Here is an 18,128-nt window from a genome sequence, read left to right on the forward strand (position 1 = left end):
CGGGGACTCAAACTTCCTTTCCCCATAAGTCCTGGAATTAATTTAAAAAATGGAATATCCACATTGCTATGGAGAAACACCACAGCAATAATACCTGGCCAGCCTGGCTGAGAGTGGTGATCTAGAAATTCAATAAATAAAGCACCCCCCCCCCTTTGGTATTCTTGGTGTTTTGGTCTCTATTTATGTTTGGGTAGATTTGTGAGAGGCTGGCCATGTTAACTGGACCCCGATAAGTGATTTTGTTTGAACAGTGATGCTCAAAAACGAGGAACACAGATGCCTAGTTTATCAGGAGAGAGCTGCTTCATCACCCCCCTTCTTTCCCCATTAAAACCCAAACGCCAGAAAACATAAACAGGGATGTGTCTTGGCTGCCCGATCCCAAAACAGACAAGGACAAAGAACAGAAGATTATATTTTAACTTGGGGAATGCAGCTTTGCAGTCCCACAATGCAGACTGCACCATTTCTTTAAAAAAAAATTCTGGCAAGCAGGAAATGGAGACAGGAGGGTGGGTGCGAGTGTGGAACAATACTAGCAAGACTGTCACACATTTCTCACTCCACATGGACTTGCACCTGGTTGCTTCCCGATGTGAAGCACGATAAAGAGTGGCAAATCCAGTTTGGGCCATTTCCCTCAACGCAAGGCAAACACTTGCACCAGCCTCTGGACACCCTCAGGTTGCTGACGACATCATGTGAAAGTAGCACTAAAACCCACCAGCAACTAGAGATTGTCCAGGGGCAAATTCCTTATACAGAAACGGCTTAGCTTTCTTACTCACTCCAGTAGGTTTCATATCCATCACCAATATATGCAGAATTAGTGCATATCACTTCTACTTAAATACTGTGCTGATCATGAGCATTGATAAAACACAGCCTTTACCCAAGTTAGAATCTGGATAGTAGCTTTAGTCTTGGTGGCATTACCAATCTCATGTTTCATATTTCTGGTAGTTCATAGTAGAATAAACTGGAACAGTTGACAGAAGTATTTCTGCATTTACATCTATTTTACAGAGAGAAAACTCTGCTCCAAAGATATTCACATGCAACAGTAGGATGCATCCTCATATAAGTATGGTTTGCTAGCTTACTGCATCCAGCTTTAAAAAGCTTTAATTGTGTATTGGATGTCCATATGTAAGAGGATATAGATTCAGCCAGATCCCCAACAGGCAACTGATATATCCAACACTTGTGGAGCATAATCTCAGTCCAGTGAATTGCTAAACAACCTTCAGTGCTGGTTAAAAACCCATGAAGCAAATTACATATTAAAATTTTGGAGGCATAGCCATACAGCAGCTGCAGGGAACTGGCTTTCAAAAGGATAGGGCCTGTTTATGCTTGGCAATATGGTGTTGGGGAGGAAGGGCTCATTTCCTGAGCTGAAAATCCCTCGGGCAGTGGTTCTCAGCCTTCAGGTCCTGACCCCAAGTCAGGTCACCTGGCTCCCTTCTGTGAGGTTGCCAGGTTGTTGGCCGCAGCGGCGGCAGCAGGTGGTGGTGGTGGCCAGTGGCGGCAGAGCCATGGCACTGGCTGCCTCCAGATTGTTGAGTGCCTGCGTACATTCCTGGGGGAGCTTGCCTGACGCGTCTGCTGTTCCCCACCTCCCTGAGAAGCCCTGCATGGAAGCCAACCAACCTCAGGAGGGTCTCAGCTGTCTGGAGGGTGGGCAGGCAGAAGGTGCCCAAATTGCCCGGTTGCATGGCCAAGAAGAGAAGGCAAGGTGGCTTGCAACGCCTGTCCCCCACCTGCTTGCTGCTGGCACAGGCCTCGCTGTCCCTGATGGCGGGGAGGTCTGTGGACAGCAGAAGGGGGCGAGGGAGACCATGTAGCGCCACTGCATTTCCTTTCCTTGCCACTCCCCTCTGGGGAAACTGACCTGCGCACCTCGAAGTGGCCCATTCCGGTGAGTGGCGGCAGGCACATGCAGATGGAGGCAGTGGGCGGTGGAGGTGGGCAGAGCCATGGCAATGACCGCCTCCACGCCGCCTCAAGTGTTGTGCACCTGTGCGCGCATGTGCCCACTGCCTGCCCGCACGCACACACTGCCACCTGCCCGTGCCTGCCACCCCCCACATGCATGCACATGCTGCCACTGCCGAAGTTGGGGTTGCGGCCCCAAAAAGGTTGAGAACCGCTGCCCTAGGGGAAGTTATTTTCCTCATTCTATTTGCAGCTCAAAAATGGGGCAAACAGCTTCATGTACCTGATTTAAGTGTCAGTACCATATGTAGGCAGTTTTGGTCTGGGAGAATGGCATGGGGGAAGGGAAAAGCTCCTCCTCCTCCATTGCAATGATCCCAAGTCTACTTAGATCCCTATGGTCCTTTATAAAGCAGTTCTTCTCAGCTGCTGAGTGGCAGTGAGCAAAGCAAGTTGTGTCTGGGGAATCCAACTCTTAAAAAATTAACATGTAGTTTAGGCTTTAGTATGTTCAGTGTCCATTCAAACAAGAGAAAGCCTGCCCCTTAACAAATGAGGCTGACTTTTACCTATGCAGTTAGCATGGGAAAGTGACTGGACACCACTCAATCGAAAGTATTACACAGGTTGGTATCCATGTGCTATATAGTTACAAATGGAAGCATAATGCAAGAATACACCCTCAGTCATCTTTAAAAATAAATATTACATCAGTGTGTAGGCTTTGAACTAGTCTTACTAACCTCCTCGGGCAAAGCTATTGGATAGATTTACATCCAAATGTCCTGGCACTACCTGCTTAAACACATTGGACATTCTTGAAGCCCTCTTTTCAGTGCCTAAAGTCAGTCAAAAAGAATGGAGAGATTAAAAGTACAATATCATTCAGGCTAACTACCGAGATTTTTATTTGTTCCAAACTCAAGCTTGTTTTTATAATTTATAAATGTAATTGCTGCCAGTTTCCTACACTTAGCAAGGCAATAAGTATTAGAAATAACGAGTATATATTTGCAGCAACACAAAAGGTTAGGTATGGCTAATGCAGTCCAAGTATTTAATAACAAATGTAGCAAGACATGCAGTTTTGGGATGATGTTATGTTATAAAAAAGCCAGAATTTAGATAATCTTGATTTCACCAACTGATTAAGCCAAATTGATATACTTGGCAAGTAGCATGCTCCTGTGTCTAAAACAGCAGCATTACCTTTGTATGAACCCTATCAGGTTGCATCACAAGACAACTGAAACAAAATATGCATTTCTTAATTACAACATCCAAACTTATCCAAAATAATTCATTACATTTTAATCTTAGGACTGCTTAAAATGCAAATCATACCCCATATCTGTATGAGTGCATTAAGTAACACATGCCATTCAGGGTTTTCTGAATGGGTGAGAGTTAATTAATTTTTAAAATGTTTTTAAAATCTGTTAAACATTTATTGGATATGACCATACATGGTTATCCTTCCTCCGAAAATGACCAATGATAGGCCAGGAGGGGGTGGGAAGGGGAGGAACTACGGGGGGGGGGGTGTATAGACAGTTATGCTTACCAACCATATTCTGCATGATTACACAACTTCTGGAGTTTCTCATACCCTGAAGAATACTTCAGGGGTTTCTCAACAGAAAAAAAAAATCAGAAATGGTGCTTTAAGAGTTAGATCTAAAGACTGTAAGTTTGCTCACCTTACATTAAGTAGCATTTATGCTTATGGTATGTGTATTATGTTATTTTACTTCTATAAAGTGCTGGCATCATGAACAGCTTTTTTAAAAAGACAGCTTGACAATATGGATAGTGAGCCATTTGGGCATTGGCACTCCTACAGACATATGATGGGACCAAACAGCAACACAACAAGAATTACATTTTACTACAACTGTACAAATGTATAACTTTACCTGGAGACAAAGCAATGGTTGGCCTGATAGTGAGAGTGTTATTGCCATTCATTTTGCAATTGACTGAAATTGCACTCAATAAGGCTTGCAGGTATTTTTCTTGTTCAATGCTGCTGGATGATTCTAGTGTTGTAGGAGCTATGGAAATGAACATAAGAGAATATATTAATTTTTATATGGCACAGGTCACTCTGGAACAGGCAGAGACAAAATAGCACCTAGTATTGAACTTTATTTATTATTCCTAGAGTTCAGAGCAGGTTAAGAATGCTGGAGAAAAACCATAAAAGTAATCTCTTATATTAAAAAATAACTCAATAAATCATGCCTCTTTATACCAGGAGGAAATTCAATCTATTAGTCTTTCTATGCTCACTACTAATAATTATTCTCAGCCATTAGAATACAAATATCACTCACATCCAAGTTATTTGGAATTCATACACTATTTGTGATCCCCCTGGGCCACTGCCTGGCATGAGCTGCCTCTGAAAGTCACTTAGAATATGGCTAATCATGCCACTAGCTTCTGGTCTTGCTATATAGAAACACAAAGCCTGTTCACATTGCTATCATAGAAAGCCACTTTAAAGCTCCCTTTGCAAAAGTGAATCTTATAAAGAAGCGATTAAACTTCATTAAGAAGAATCCAGGCACCACTGCTGACTTATCAGGCTGGTGACTGATAGCTGGCTTTTCCCCTTCTCTTAGTGTCTGCCATGAGGATGTCACCGTCATTTTAAAGTGATTTAAAATGCCACTGCAACATGTTACTCATTTCCCTCTGTGTATGTGTGCGCGCGTGTGCGTGCACATGTGTATGCGTGAGGTGCAGCTATTTTAGATAAGGTGCTGGGTGCCCGATCAGGATTGGGTCCTCATGGTAAAAATCAACTTAAAATGTACTGATCATTCCCGGCCCCAGGGTCTTTTTCTTGTTCAAGAAAACACACCTGGCCTTTTTGGTCCTGGCCCCGATCTGGTGGAAAGAGCTCCCGAGTGAGGTGCAGGCCCTGTGGGAACTTTCAGTGTTCTGTAGGGCCTGCATAACGGAGCACTTCTGCCAGGTCTACGGTTGAGGGTAGTGAAAAAGATCGCGCCCACCTCCCCCAGTCAGCCAGCAATCAGTCTAAGATCCTGACCCACTTTCCATCCCTCCAGAGACAGAGGTTGGGTGGCGGGTGGGGAGAGTTTTTATAGAGTCATTTTTGCCATGTTGCTTGGGCTTTTCTCTGTAATTGTTGTCCGTTTTAATGGGGTTTTATTGGGGTTTTATTGGACGCTTGTAACTTGCCAGGAGCCATCCTTGGGAGTGGCGGGGAATAAATCGAATAAATAAATAAATAAAATGGTGGCACTGTCCTTATAGCAGCAACATGTCTAGTTTGGCCTTTATACCCTCTTTTTTCATGCAGTTCCCCTCCTGTCAACCTCTGTCCTCATTTTATTTTCAGATTCTGTTCAACTTCTTAATTCTAAATCCTTCTTTCTCTGATTCCTTCTCTTTCCTAATTTCTACTCAACATTTTGTCCCCCATTCTTCCTGACCCTTTATATTTTGTTTTTTTGTTTTACTTCTGTTTTCTTCTCTCCTTCCCTTTCCTCTTATTATTCAGTCATTTCCTTGTCTATTCAAAACAGTCATCTCCCTCTCAAAACTGGTTGCTGCCTATTTTATATAAACACTCAGTTTTTGTTAAGTTGATGTTGCAGGGACATGACCATACATCACAGACAGAACAGCATGTAAGACAGAAATTCTGAAAACACAAATCTATGCTTGCAACATCAATAAAAGATTTAGGGGAGATATTATTATGTACACACAGAATGCAGATCTATGTCTCATTTTTTTGCTTGCACTGACAGAATGCTGCAGCTCCTATTTGCACAGGGTGAGTCAATACAATCAACAGGATAGGACTATCGATAAACACTGCCAATAGGATTAGGGTTGTAGAACCAGTTCAGAAGGAGCAGAAGCGTTGGTTTTTACTGCCTAAAGGAGTCTCAAAGTGGTTTACAATTGCCTTCCCTTCCTTTCCCCATAACAGATACCATGCAAGGTAGGTGGGGCAGAGAAAGTTCTGACTGATCAGTCAGAACAGGTCTATCAGGACTGTGACTATCCCAAGGTCACCCAACTGGCTACATGTGGAGGAATGGGGAATGAAACCTGGCTCTCCAGATCAGAGGCCACCATTCTTAACCACTACGTCAAATTGGCTTTAAAAACAAAGCAGAAGCAAAGTGTAAGTGCTAACATGAAAAAATAATTGATGTCAAACTACATAGTAGGATCCTATTTACAGCAACCCCTTCAAGGATCGCTGCCTTGTCGTGGCGAAGGGGCTTGTGTAGCTCAGTGAAGCTATGAGCTATGCCGTGCAGGGCCACCCAAGACGGACAGGTCATAGCAGAGAGCTCTGACAAAAAGCAACTTGTACGTAATGGTATAGAGCAGTGGTCCCCAACCCGCGGGCCACGGCCCGGTGCCGGGCTGCGAAGGCCTCGGCGCGGGCTGCGGCTCCTTCTTCCCTTCCCCCCCGAAGCGAGAAGCTCGCTAGGCCGCAAGCAAATCGGCTGCCAAAGTGGCCGATTAGCTCGCGGCCCGGCAAGCTTCTCGCTTTGGGAGGGGAGGGGAGGGGAGGGAAGAGAAGCTTGCCGAGCCGCAAGCTAATCGGCCGCTTTAGCTTTAGCGGCCGATTTGCTCGCGGCCCGGAGGTGCTGGGAGGGGGAGCTGCGGCCGTCGGCATGGTGGCGCCACAAACGCGCATGCGCAGACTGCTGAGCACGCGAGTTTGCGCCCCTGCTGGGCGCAAACGCACATGCACGGCAGTCCGCGCATGCGTGTTTGCGCTGGGGCTGCCGCGCATCCGCGGGCCCCCAGGCCGCCCTCTCCACCCACTACACCACAGCGGTCCGCAGCAAGCGAAAGCTTGCGGACCGCTGGTATAGAGCATAATCTTCTATCATATATCCAAGTAACTTTGTGAATCATTTTGTACAGTGCAGCCCTATTGTCTGTGTAGAAAAGCCCTTTTGAATCATTCAGCTTTGTATACTTTGCAGAAAGTCACGAGAGTAGGAGCCTTCTTGACCTTCTCAGGCATCCCTTAAGGTGGAGGCCACAGCAGAGATGGCACGTGTATGCATGTGCGCCTCACAGCTGGGTGTTCAGGCTGGATGCTCCATGGGCTGGCCCAATCCAGTTTGGCCTGTGGAACAGAAGTGGTGTCCACTGTCAAACACCTGGACAGGTCTGTCAAACACCTGGACAGGGCCCAGACACCACTCCACCTATAGTGGCTCTTCCCAATTATAGAGCCACTATGTGGTAAGAATGTGATAACCAATACTTTACATTGAAGCTGGTAACTGATGGGCAGCCAGTGGAGTGTTCTGCAGAATGAGAGCCGTATGAAAGTTTGGTATAAAAATCTAAATAAATAAATAAATAAATAAATATATACATACTCTGTGTAGCTCCTGACAAGAGTGACTGCAGAATGAGAGTCATATATACTTTCTCAGTGTAGCTCCTGAAAATAGTTGGGCTATGGCCCTGGGGAGGGGCTGTGGCTCATTAGTAGGACATTTGCTTAGCATGCAGAAGGTCCCAGATTTAGTCCTCAGTATCTCCGCTTAAAAAATCTGGCAGTAGGTGAGGTGAAAATCCTCTGCATGGGACAATAGAGAGCCACTGCCAGTCTGAGTAGACAATACTAACCTTGATGGACCAAAGTTCTGTGTCAGTACAAGGCAGCTTTATGTGTGTTCATTCTGCATTGAATAGTGTTTCTGAGTTGATTCTCAGGGGAAACCAATGCACAGTGCCTTACAATAGTCTAGTCTTGATGTGACTATGGCATGGATCCAGTTGGTCAGGTCAGCTGTACCAAGGTCATTTTACAGGTGAGGCTGAGCAATGAGAAAACCCTTTTTGCAGTTGTATTAACGTTCTTCTCCAGCAATAGCATTGAGTCCAGTACAACCGCAAGGTCTTAAGAGAGTCAACCATGCCCCCTGAACTCCAACAAACAAGGGGAGTACAATGTCCTTCAGATGTGCTTATCATTAGAGGAGTGCAGTAGAATTAACTGGGCAACACACCAATGCTTGTGAAGAATAACTCCATGAAGGCATTGTGATATGGTTAGAACAGGACACTATAAATGAGCATGATGCATGTCTAAACTTCATTTATTCAGTCTGATTACAAGAACATAGTATCTACCATATTAGGCCAGCCCAATAATATCCAGGATCCTGCATTTGATGCTGATTAGTGCAGGAGACTTTAGAAGGAAACAACTTGGCAAATAAGTAATGCAAGCCATAGTTAACTCCTTGATTGCATTTTTATTCCGAGTATTAGCTCCTTAATGCCAGCATTCATTTGTAACTTGCAGTATTTTGCAGAAAAACAAAATGAACAACATTAAAAGACACCCCAGAGCTTATTAGATATTAAAACAAAGGTCTTTATACCCAGTGCTATATCTTAAACCATGACACTGCAAAAACAGATAACTACAGTGCGCTCTCTCTCTGTCAAACAGCCCTCACAGGAAACATCTCTCTCACCTGATGTTTGTGAATTTTGAGATTTGAAAAGGCCAACAACTCCTTTGCCATGAAAACCACCAGCTCGAAGCAGGAGTGTGCTGGTTTTGGGGTTTTTCCAACAGACAACCGGAAGGCGATTGTGTCGATAACAGCGTGCTACTCTCTGCAAGCTGCTGTCTTGCACAGTCTGAGGTACTACTAATAGCCCTGGATAGCTATATCAATCAGAAAAGGAAAAGGGGTAGTTAGATGGCTCAGGTGTACTTTGAACCTAATGAATGCCATTCATGCATTTCTATAGAGGCAGTGAATTACTATGGACATGAATGCAAAACTCACCAATTTGCCAAAATTTACATTCTTCTGTCCAACCTGCTGTTTCTAACCATTCCTAATGACACAGAACAGTAGAAAATAGAGTTTTGCGCTCCAGTGCACTTCGGCTGCTTCGGCAATCACTGAAGCCCAAAGTAGCCAGCGCCACAGTGTGGAGGGGAGGGACAGCTCTAGCGGCTGTGTGCCAGCCAGCGCCTGCCTGCAGGTACAGAGCTCTGAGTGTGGGCGCTGTCTGGTGCGCCACCAGCACCCCTCCACACTGTGCTGTGGCGCTGGCCGCTTCGGGCTTCAGTGATCGCCAAAGCAGCTGAAGCACACTGGAGCGCACGACCCTAGTAGGAAAGTACCGGACTTCTGCAGAGAGTCCAACTGCACTTTTTAATTTAATGCAGCTCAGGGTTAAAATGAATATGGCACTTTGCTATGGACATTTATTTATTTATTGCATATGTATCCCACTTTTTTACCCAATGGAGACCCAAAGTGGCTTACATCATTCTCTACTCCTACGTTCTATCCTCAGTACAACCATGTGAGATAGGTTAGGCTGAGAGACTGGCTCAAGGTCACCCAACTAGCTTTCATGGCCCAAGTAAGGATTTGAAATTGGATCTCCCATAAAGTAATTTAACACTCTTAACCATTACACTGGCTCTTATAACAGCAGGACTTGATTTTTGCAGTGTTTAAAATGCATTCTTCTGAAGGTCAGCCTATAGGGATTGCTATGTCTAGTTCTGCCACTGAGGAAGGTGAGGTTGTCTATAAGCAATTATGGCCCCTTTTTAAAGAATTCCCTTCTGCTGGACATTTGCCTGGCTCCATAACATTTGTCCTTTTAGAGGCACAGTTAAACTCTTTTCTGTTTTATCAGGCCTTTCTACTGTTATAATCTCTGGCTTTTGTACTGTCTGCTACTTGTTTTTATATATTAACTATTTGATGTTTGATTCTATAGTTGATTTAAAGCTCTTTTACTTTGGAATCAGAGCTCTGAGGATAGAATAGTCCAAAACAACAATAATGTCCAGGGGCAATTTATAAAGCTTTATGTTATCTTGTTTTTGCATCTGTTGCTCACCTTACAGTATGAGAACTTAGTTTAAATGATTTTTAGGCATTGCCTCCATTTTCCCCTAGCATATTAAATGACTGCATATTTCCCCCTTGATCTACCATTTTAATAGCTGGGTAACACTTTAAAAATTATCCTCAATCCAATCTTTTGTCATTCAATTGAATTGCATACTTGTTTCATGAGAATACAACAAGAGGATCACTACAGTAACAGAAAGAAACAGCATGTACATTTCATACTTGTCCTTGACTGATTGTTTATAGATACTTTTTATGAGTAAGAATGTTTAGATGCGCTGAATTAACATACTAAACCACTGCCAGGACTTTGGTGATGACAAGCAACTGCCTTTGGCTTGCATCAAAATCCATTTATACAGCTATAATATGCAAAGCTATAATATGCAAATTGATGGTTATATAAGTTTTTAAAAAACCCAACAAATTCAGAAAGTAAAGCGGCTACATCTGGGATTTTTTGTTTTGAACAGAGAAGATTCAAAGAAAAGATTTTAAAAATAGAGTTCAGGTATCTACATAGGGGCAAAGCCTGTTGCACTGGGAATACAAGGGGTGCTAGGATAGATGCCAGCACTGTTTCCTTCCTGGGTGCTGGTCTTCCTTCCCCTGCTCCCTGCTTGAACTTGAGATCCAGCATGGTGGAGTTGTTAAAGAATAGCAGACTCTTATCTTAAGGGTCTGATGCCCCACAAGCAGGAAGCTGGGTTGCCAATCTCCAGGTGGGGGCCCGGAGATCTTCAGGGATAACAACTGACCTCCAGGCATCCATTCCTATGGAGAAAACAACTGGAGGGAAGAGAAAATGAAAAAGAGAGAAAGAGAAAGAGAGAAAAATAGGAGGAGGGAAGAAGAAAGAAAAATAAAGGAAGGAAGGAGGGAAAATGGAAGGAAGAAAAAAGGAAGTAAGGGAAAAGAGAAGGAAGGACAGAAAGAGGGTAGGGAGAAAGAAAAGGAGGAAAGGTAGGAAGGAAGGAAAAAAGGGGCAAAGGAAGGAAAAGGAACAAAGAAAGGAAAGGAGGAAAGAAGGAATGAAAAGGGTTGAAGGAAGGAAGACAAAAAGTGGAGGAAGAAAGTAAAGGTGAGAGAGAGAGAAAGAGGGGAGGGAGGTAAGGAGAAAGAAAAAGGCAGGAAGGAAGGCAGGATTGAAGACAGGCAGGCAGGGGGAAGGAAAGGGGATGAAGCAAAAACAAAGAAAGTAGGAGATGGAGGAAAGAAGGAAGGAATGTAGGTAAGGGGATGAAAGAAGTAAGACAGGAAAAAGGAAGAAAGGAAGAGAGAGGGCGGAAGAAATTAAGAAAGAGAAGAAAGGAGGAAGGAAGGAGGGAGGGAGAAAGGGGAAGGAAGGATGAGAAAAAGGGATAAAGTGTGAAAGAAAGGGAGAGGGAGGGAAGACAGGAAGAAAAAAGGAAGAAGGCAAGGAAGAGGGAAGGAGAAAGAAAGGGAGAAAGAAGTGCTGTGGCATATCTGTGTGCAGGATCTGCACAGTTTTGTATTCTGCAAATTTTATCTGTATTTTATTCATTTGTAAAAGAACTGTTATCTATATCTATCAGAAAGCCTCCAAGTGGCAAACAATACATTAAAACTGATGCAACAATTAAGTTAATCAATAAAGAAGCAACATAAAACTCACATTAAGACAATGTCAGCTTTCCATTAAGTAAAATTAAAACTATTTAGCAGTATCAAAAACAGGCAGTAACCACAAATCAGCAGGGATTATTAATGTTCTTGAAACACTTAAGGATGCAGAAGAGGGAAGCCTCCCACAATTTTAAACAGGATCACCAAATTCCTGAGTGAATTTAAAAATAAAACAAAACCCTGTTTCATTTGCAATGTGTCATGTGTGATGCACACAATGGAGGATGAAAAGTAATTTTAGAAAATTACATTTCATCTGCTCACCTTCTACAAAGAGAATACATCCTATTCAATGCAGTTATTCTGAAGTACTCTGTTTTTGAGCGAGAAGAGCTATTGCTGATGGTCCCCAATCCTAAACGTTGATAATCTCTGAAACAAGCTCTCTCCACTAGCTGCTCCATGGTTGATTTTTCTGATGCCTTCAAAGTACCACTGGTATGCATTTCACTGTCATCTGAAACTAAAGTTGCAATATTTTGCAAATTTGGTATTAGTAACACCAAAGAAGCAAGCTCACTGTAAAACAGAGTATGTTAGCAGCATTCAGAGAATGCCTTCTTACCTGAGATGTCATCCTCCTCATTGCATCCAGGACGATTTGCCCTTTCTTCTACAATTGTCCCCGTCTTTCTTTTTAGCAAGTACTGTCGGCCAATTGTCATTTTCCCTGCACGTTTTGCTCCTTTTACAATTGTCTTTGAAAGAGTGCTAAAATTCAAAACAAAGACAACATAATGAGTTTATAACATCCATATAAATATACCCCCCTGAATGTAAGAAGCGATCACGGGGCAGGATACTGGATGTAACAACAGATATCAATTGGCTGATTCTTTTTTATGATTTTATTTGATGATGATTTTACTGGCTTTCACTGTTACTGTGTATAATTCTGAATATGTATGATTTTAATTTATTTTAATTGCTGTAAACCGCCCTGAGCTGGCTAGCTGGGAGGGGCTGTCATAAAAAACTAATTTAAAATTGTTGTTAATCTTCACATAGATTATAGGGTCTACTTGCAGGCCTCTATCCAGAATGTTATAATTACTGAGACAACATAAATCAACCTACAACAACAAAAAATATAAGCATAATTTACATTAATAAACTGAATAAACTGTGCCAGGTAAGCATGTTAAATTAATAAACTGAATTAACAATGCCAGGTTTCAATGGACCAATCTAACCCCTAGAATGCCCATGAGGTTCTATCTGTCCAATCAAGAACCACCCAGTTGGATTTTTATTTTTATTTTTTGCTTTTCATTAACATAAAATAACAACTGCTTGTAATGTTTTATTCAATCTTTGGTAAGAAACAAATAAGCTTAATCCATTAGAGTAGGGATTCCCAACTAGGAGTCTGTGGATCCCTAGGGGGCCTTGGAAGCACCAGAGGGAGTCTGTGGCCTTTCCCCTCCTGCCTAAATGGACTTGATAACAAGCTAGGGAAGTAGCTGCCTCTGCCTAGAGTGCTTGGTAGGTAGGCCGTGGGTATAAAAATCAAAGGGGTGGGGAGTTGGTTGTGGTGTGGACCAGGGGGTCTAGGCTGTCTTCTCACCTCCTGCTCTTTGTTCTGACCTACATGAGGCAAAGCCACTGTAGCAGTAGTAAAGATGGGGGGTGGGAGCAAAAGAAGGATGAAGAATGCAGGTGGTTATGCCACTTCTGGGGGAGTGGTAGGGAAGCATGGCCAGATGACATCACTTCCGGGGGGTCCTCAAATTTATTTCAGGGGTCAAAGATTGAAAAGGGCTGCATTAGAGGAATTACAATAATATAGAAATGAATTTATGTCATTCTCAATTTCTTTTCAGAAGGCATATATGGTATTCAAGGCAAGTAGGAAGAAGAGGTAGAAGGAAGGTATTAAAGCCCCAAATCAATATGGTACTAGAGAATATCGTCATAATCTATTCAGTCAAAAAAACTCCTAAGCTTGCCTTAGGAACTTTCATGTTTTACTAGTGATTTAAAATGATTAACAAGGTTAAAATTTCACTCCTATATTAATTCTATGGTGGCAAAAGAGGCACTTAATAAATTGCCTGTGAGATTGGTGATGCTAAGATATTTTTAAAATCTGTAACACCGCATACTGTTTAGAGAAGAGGAATTTGCTTGTTTCTTATTTTGAAAGTATACAGAATCTAAAATTGGTTATTACATATTAAACACATTACAGTAAAAACTACTGATTATTTCCTCTAGTTTATTAACATCACTATATATTTCTGCAGGATTCTTGGCCTGTCTCCTCTTTAGAGAGGGGATGTTTTAGGGATTCTGAGGATGGGGCCTCAGAATCCCTGAGGGGGGCAGAGTATGGCATGGGGGCTGCTGTTGGTGCTGCCTGAAAGACAGTGAACCAGCATAAACTGGGTGATGTGGGGGCAGGGCTCCCCCCCACTGTCCTACTGCTGATTGCCTGCCACTGTGAGTCCTTTGCCATCTTCGCCCGCTGTAAGATGCTGACAGAACCCAGGAGCTCCCAAACAAGGCAGCTAGACAGTTCCCTCCCCCAACATAAGTTCTAGGGCAGTTGCCATAGCTAAAATTGCTTCCACCTTTTGTACTTTCAGTACTGTCAGATTCATAATTTTTCTTTCCCCTCCTCCCAGGGATGTTACAAAACTTTTAGTGGTAAGTAATTTCCAGTTGGTATGTAGAAGAACATTAACAAGATCTCTGCTGGATCAGACCAGTGGATCTGGCATGCATTACTGAGATGTGGGCATAAGAAGGTGAAACAGTTGCCATCTGGGTTTTTGGTCCAGTTGTAGATCTCTACCAAGCATTTCTGTTGCCAACATTGATAAGGGTTATTGGTTCCCAGAGAGGTCAGTCTTTGCAAAAACATAGAGATGCCCACATCGTTGTTTCTTCAGTAAAGACACTTTTCTTCAACAAAGTTTGCTCTTTGAGTGCAATCAAGTGAAATCACACAGCTCACCTAATTTGTCACCAGCTCACCCAATTTGTGGAAATCCTGTTGAAGTTCAGACTCGGTTTCACAATCCTGAATAATTTTGTGTCACCTGCAAACTTATACTTATCACCCGTGGTTCCAGATCATTAATGAATAAATTAAATAGTATTGGTCTAAATATCAATCCTTGTGGAACTCCACTGCTTACTTCCCTCCATTGGTAGAACTCTCCACTTATTCCTACATTTTGCTTACTGTCATTCAGTCCATAAGATGATCCATCTACTTTCCCCATGACTACTAAGTTTACTCATGAGTCTTTGGTGAGGTACTTTATAAAAAGCCTTTTGAATGTCTAAATATATGTCTACTTGGAATCGTTGTCAACATGTCCCGGGGGAGGGGTTTTCCAACTGGTTCCCAAAATCATCTCGACCCCAGCTCTCATTACATTAGATAAGATTAACATCATATTAATATTAGATTGAGATCAGTGCCCCACCCTGAACAAGGAGGGATTATTAGAGATTATGGTCGCTATTGCAGAGTTGGTTAGTATGTGATTGTTAAGAGCCTCTTGTGGTGCAGAGTGGTAAGGCAGCCGTCTGAAAGCTTTGCCCATAAGGCTGGGAGTTCAATCCCAGCAGCCGGCTCAAGGTTGACTCTGATTACAGTTGGTACTAATTTGCTTGCGACAGATGTTAGGCTGATGGGACTATAATTTCCTGGTTCCCCTCTGGACCCTTTATTGAGCTTCTCTGTCATCTCCTCATCTTCCTTTAGCAATCCCTTTATTCCTTAGTCATCCAAAGACGCAACTGTTTTTCTGGCTGGTTTGTTCAGATTCCCCCCTCCTTTCCTGCAGTCAGATGTGATTGAGTCTCTCTGAGCATTAATACTTCTTTATACATTATACACTTTATACACTAATCTCAGATTCGGAAGGTGAGGGCTGGAGCTAGACAGTGCTTATTCACTGATGAGTAAAAGCTATTCTACATATGCTTAAGAGGTACATACCCTTTCACATAAATTGTGTTATGGTGACTTACAAATAATGGGATAAAATGTCAGTTTTAACATGAATCCCCCCCCCCCCCCACACACACACACTTTCTTCCCCTTTCCATGGCCAAAACTACTCCCAAAGGAAACTTTTCACTGGAAAGGGCAGGCTAAAATAGTGCACTCTTCACTCTAATTTTCTACCCAGAGAAAAGGAAGCAAACAAGAACTAAGATAGTAGAACCAGCCAGATGAGAATGAGCTCAGTTAAAAAGGGATTAACTGATTCAGGAGTTAGTTTCAGAGTCTCCTCAAAGCTTCCTTTGCCATCTTTAGAAAGACAATCAGAAAGAATAATCTGCTTGCATATTGGGGATGTATATTTCCTATACATCCCCAAAAACAAAAAGGCAAGGTTTTTTTTAAAGGAAAGTTGAGAATGTGGAGAGAATGTGGCATTATGTATTTTGAAAGAAGCATTGTACCTGCCTTCCCCTTGATAACTTTTGGATTCACATCTTAAATATTCCTCTTCTGAAGCATCCTTGAAGTATTTAAAATTGTATACCTCTATGAAACTATACATATAGAACAATATTTATAACAAATATAAAATGTATAAGAAATTAAAGACTATTTCTTACCGAAAGGAAGTGTTCTTTTCTTTTTGTTTTGGTAGAATTATCTGAGGTGCAGTTTGACCAGCTGCAAAAGCAAAAGTGCTAAAGATGGACTGGGGGTAGCGAAACTTCATTAGCTGTTTCTTAAACATCTCTACCACTTCAGGGCTCACTTCTTCATCAAAAGCTACCTTAATCAGCTATGTATAAAAAGATGCAATACATTACTCAGAGAAAGGCATAAGAACAAGAACTAGGCATTAGAAATGCACTTTTAAAATTAGGTTCATAGAATATGGTACATATTAAACTAGATGTTTAAAGCATTGATTTACGATTTGTTCAAACTCTATGATAAATATGGGAACTTCGCTACATTTCTAAGAGGAAACCTTAGTGATACTATATGTGAAAAAGATTTGAATTTTGTTTGTTTCTTCTTCTTCTTCTTCTTCTTCTTCTTCATCATCATCATCATCATCAACAACGACATCATCATCATCATCATCATCATCATCATCATCTGCGGTCTGGGCCCTGCATATCTGAGGGACCACTTGCCTGCAGGGCTCTTCACTCTGTGGGCTTGAATTTGCTGGTGGTCCCTGGCCCACAGGAAGCACGCCTGGCCTCAACCAGGGCTAGGGTTTTGGTCTTGGCCCCAACGTGGTGGAATGAGCTCCTGGAAAAGCTGAAGGCCCTGACGGCACCATCACAGTTCCGCATGGCCTGCAAGATGAAGCTCTTCCACCAGGCATTTGGCTGAGGCCAGACTATGGAAAATTTGGGTCACTCCTTCAGAGGACCTTCAAATGCCCTGACCATCTAGGGTAAGAGATGCCGATTCCCAAGCTTGATAGGTGGTATGTACTGGGAGTGGACTGGTGAGCTGGGAGGGAATAAATTGGATTACGCTATTTAGAGGTTGTAATTTTATTGTTGTTTTTATCGAGTTTACCGCCACGAGCCAGAGTGGTCTTTGAGTGGCGGTCAATATATTTAAAAACAGATAATAAATAAATAAAACAGTCCAATATAATATTTAAATAAATTATTAATTATTGGTGGTTAATTAAGCTGATAAGAACAGATACCAATACTAAGAACAGATACTTGATCATAGCTAAAAGCATGAGAAGCAGTATTACTGTTACATGTTATTGGAGATTTTTCCTCTTTAAAGAATGAATTTACTCCAGTTTGCTATCTTATATTAATGATGATTTACAGAACAAGAAGGGGGGATCTAGAATTTGTAGCTCTAATAAGTCTGGTAGAAACTACTGAGCATTTATTCCTTTTCTCTGTAATCTATTTAGATCTGAGAAGAAAAATTCTGGATCCTCATCTGAATAAGAAGTCTGTTTGCTCTTCTATCATTTAATTATGGTTAAAAGGTCTGGATTTTGGTATAATGATATATGAATAAACATATAGTTGCTGCAACTAAACATTGTTTGTTAGTAAGTCAATTACTGCACTGAGGGGCTAAAATATGAGTGGCCTTGCATTTGCAGCCCTCCTCACAGGAGACCCATCCCACATTTTCCCTCTGCCTTGTCACGACTTTATGCCTCCTGATGAGGCTGCAAGGAAAAACAAAACAAACTCCCCCCTAATGGCTTGTCAATTACAGAAAGACACAAATCACAGCACAGCAGTTCTCTCGTGGACTGAAACTTTATTCCCCCCTCAGCCCCCCATTTTTTTTAAGGCACTTCTGCGTTCCTATGTGGTAATGCCACAACACTTTCACATTGCTATGGAAAACGATTCAGCATTCCCCCACTTTTGGGGATTCATGTTCTTTTTGACTTTATTTATGTCTTGGTGGATTTCTTAGACACTTAACATGATAACTGGAGCCCAGAGAGTTATTGTGTGTAAACGGTTCACTTAAAAACAAAGCGCACGCATGGCTGAATAATCAGGAGAAAGCTGCTTGATCACCCGCTCCTACCTTTCCCCTTTCATTCCCCAGCTCCAAGGAACCACAAACGGGTCTGTATTTTGCCTGCCTGATCCCCAAAAGACCATGGGCATTTTAAATAAGATTGTATTTTA

General features: G+C 42.3%; 1 protein-coding gene across 8 annotated transcripts in view; it reads right to left on the reverse strand.

Annotated features, from left to right (window-relative positions):
* SBF2 (SET binding factor 2) overlaps positions 1-18,128 on the reverse strand; it is a 290,016-nt gene that overhangs the window by 38,324 nt on the left and 233,564 nt on the right. For 6 of the 8 annotated variants that reach the window (XR_013228318.1, XM_077321787.1, XM_077321784.1 and 3 more), the window contains 6 exons: positions 16,089-16,264; positions 12,070-12,215; positions 11,769-11,967; positions 8,445-8,641; positions 3,858-3,995; positions 2,685-2,780 (listed from right to left, as the gene is read on the reverse strand). Coding sequence is in view for 7 of the 8 variants with exons in the window: in XM_077321787.1 (XP_077177902.1) it covers positions 2,685-2,780; positions 3,858-3,995; positions 8,445-8,641; positions 11,769-11,967; positions 12,070-12,215; positions 16,089-16,264 (952 nt within the window). In the remaining variant the exon portion in view is untranslated. The remainder of the gene's footprint in view (positions 1-2,684; positions 2,781-3,857; positions 3,996-8,444; positions 8,642-11,768; positions 11,968-12,069; positions 12,216-16,088; positions 16,265-18,128) is intronic. The other 2 variants (XM_077321786.1, XM_077321785.1) reach the window with 1 other exon arrangement.

The sequence above is a fragment of the Paroedura picta genome, chromosome 2 (genome assembly GCF_049243985.1).
Source record: "Paroedura picta isolate Pp20150507F chromosome 2, Ppicta_v3.0, whole genome shotgun sequence".
In the NCBI taxonomy this organism is placed as follows: Eukaryota; Metazoa; Chordata; class Lepidosauria; order Squamata; family Gekkonidae; genus Paroedura; species Paroedura picta.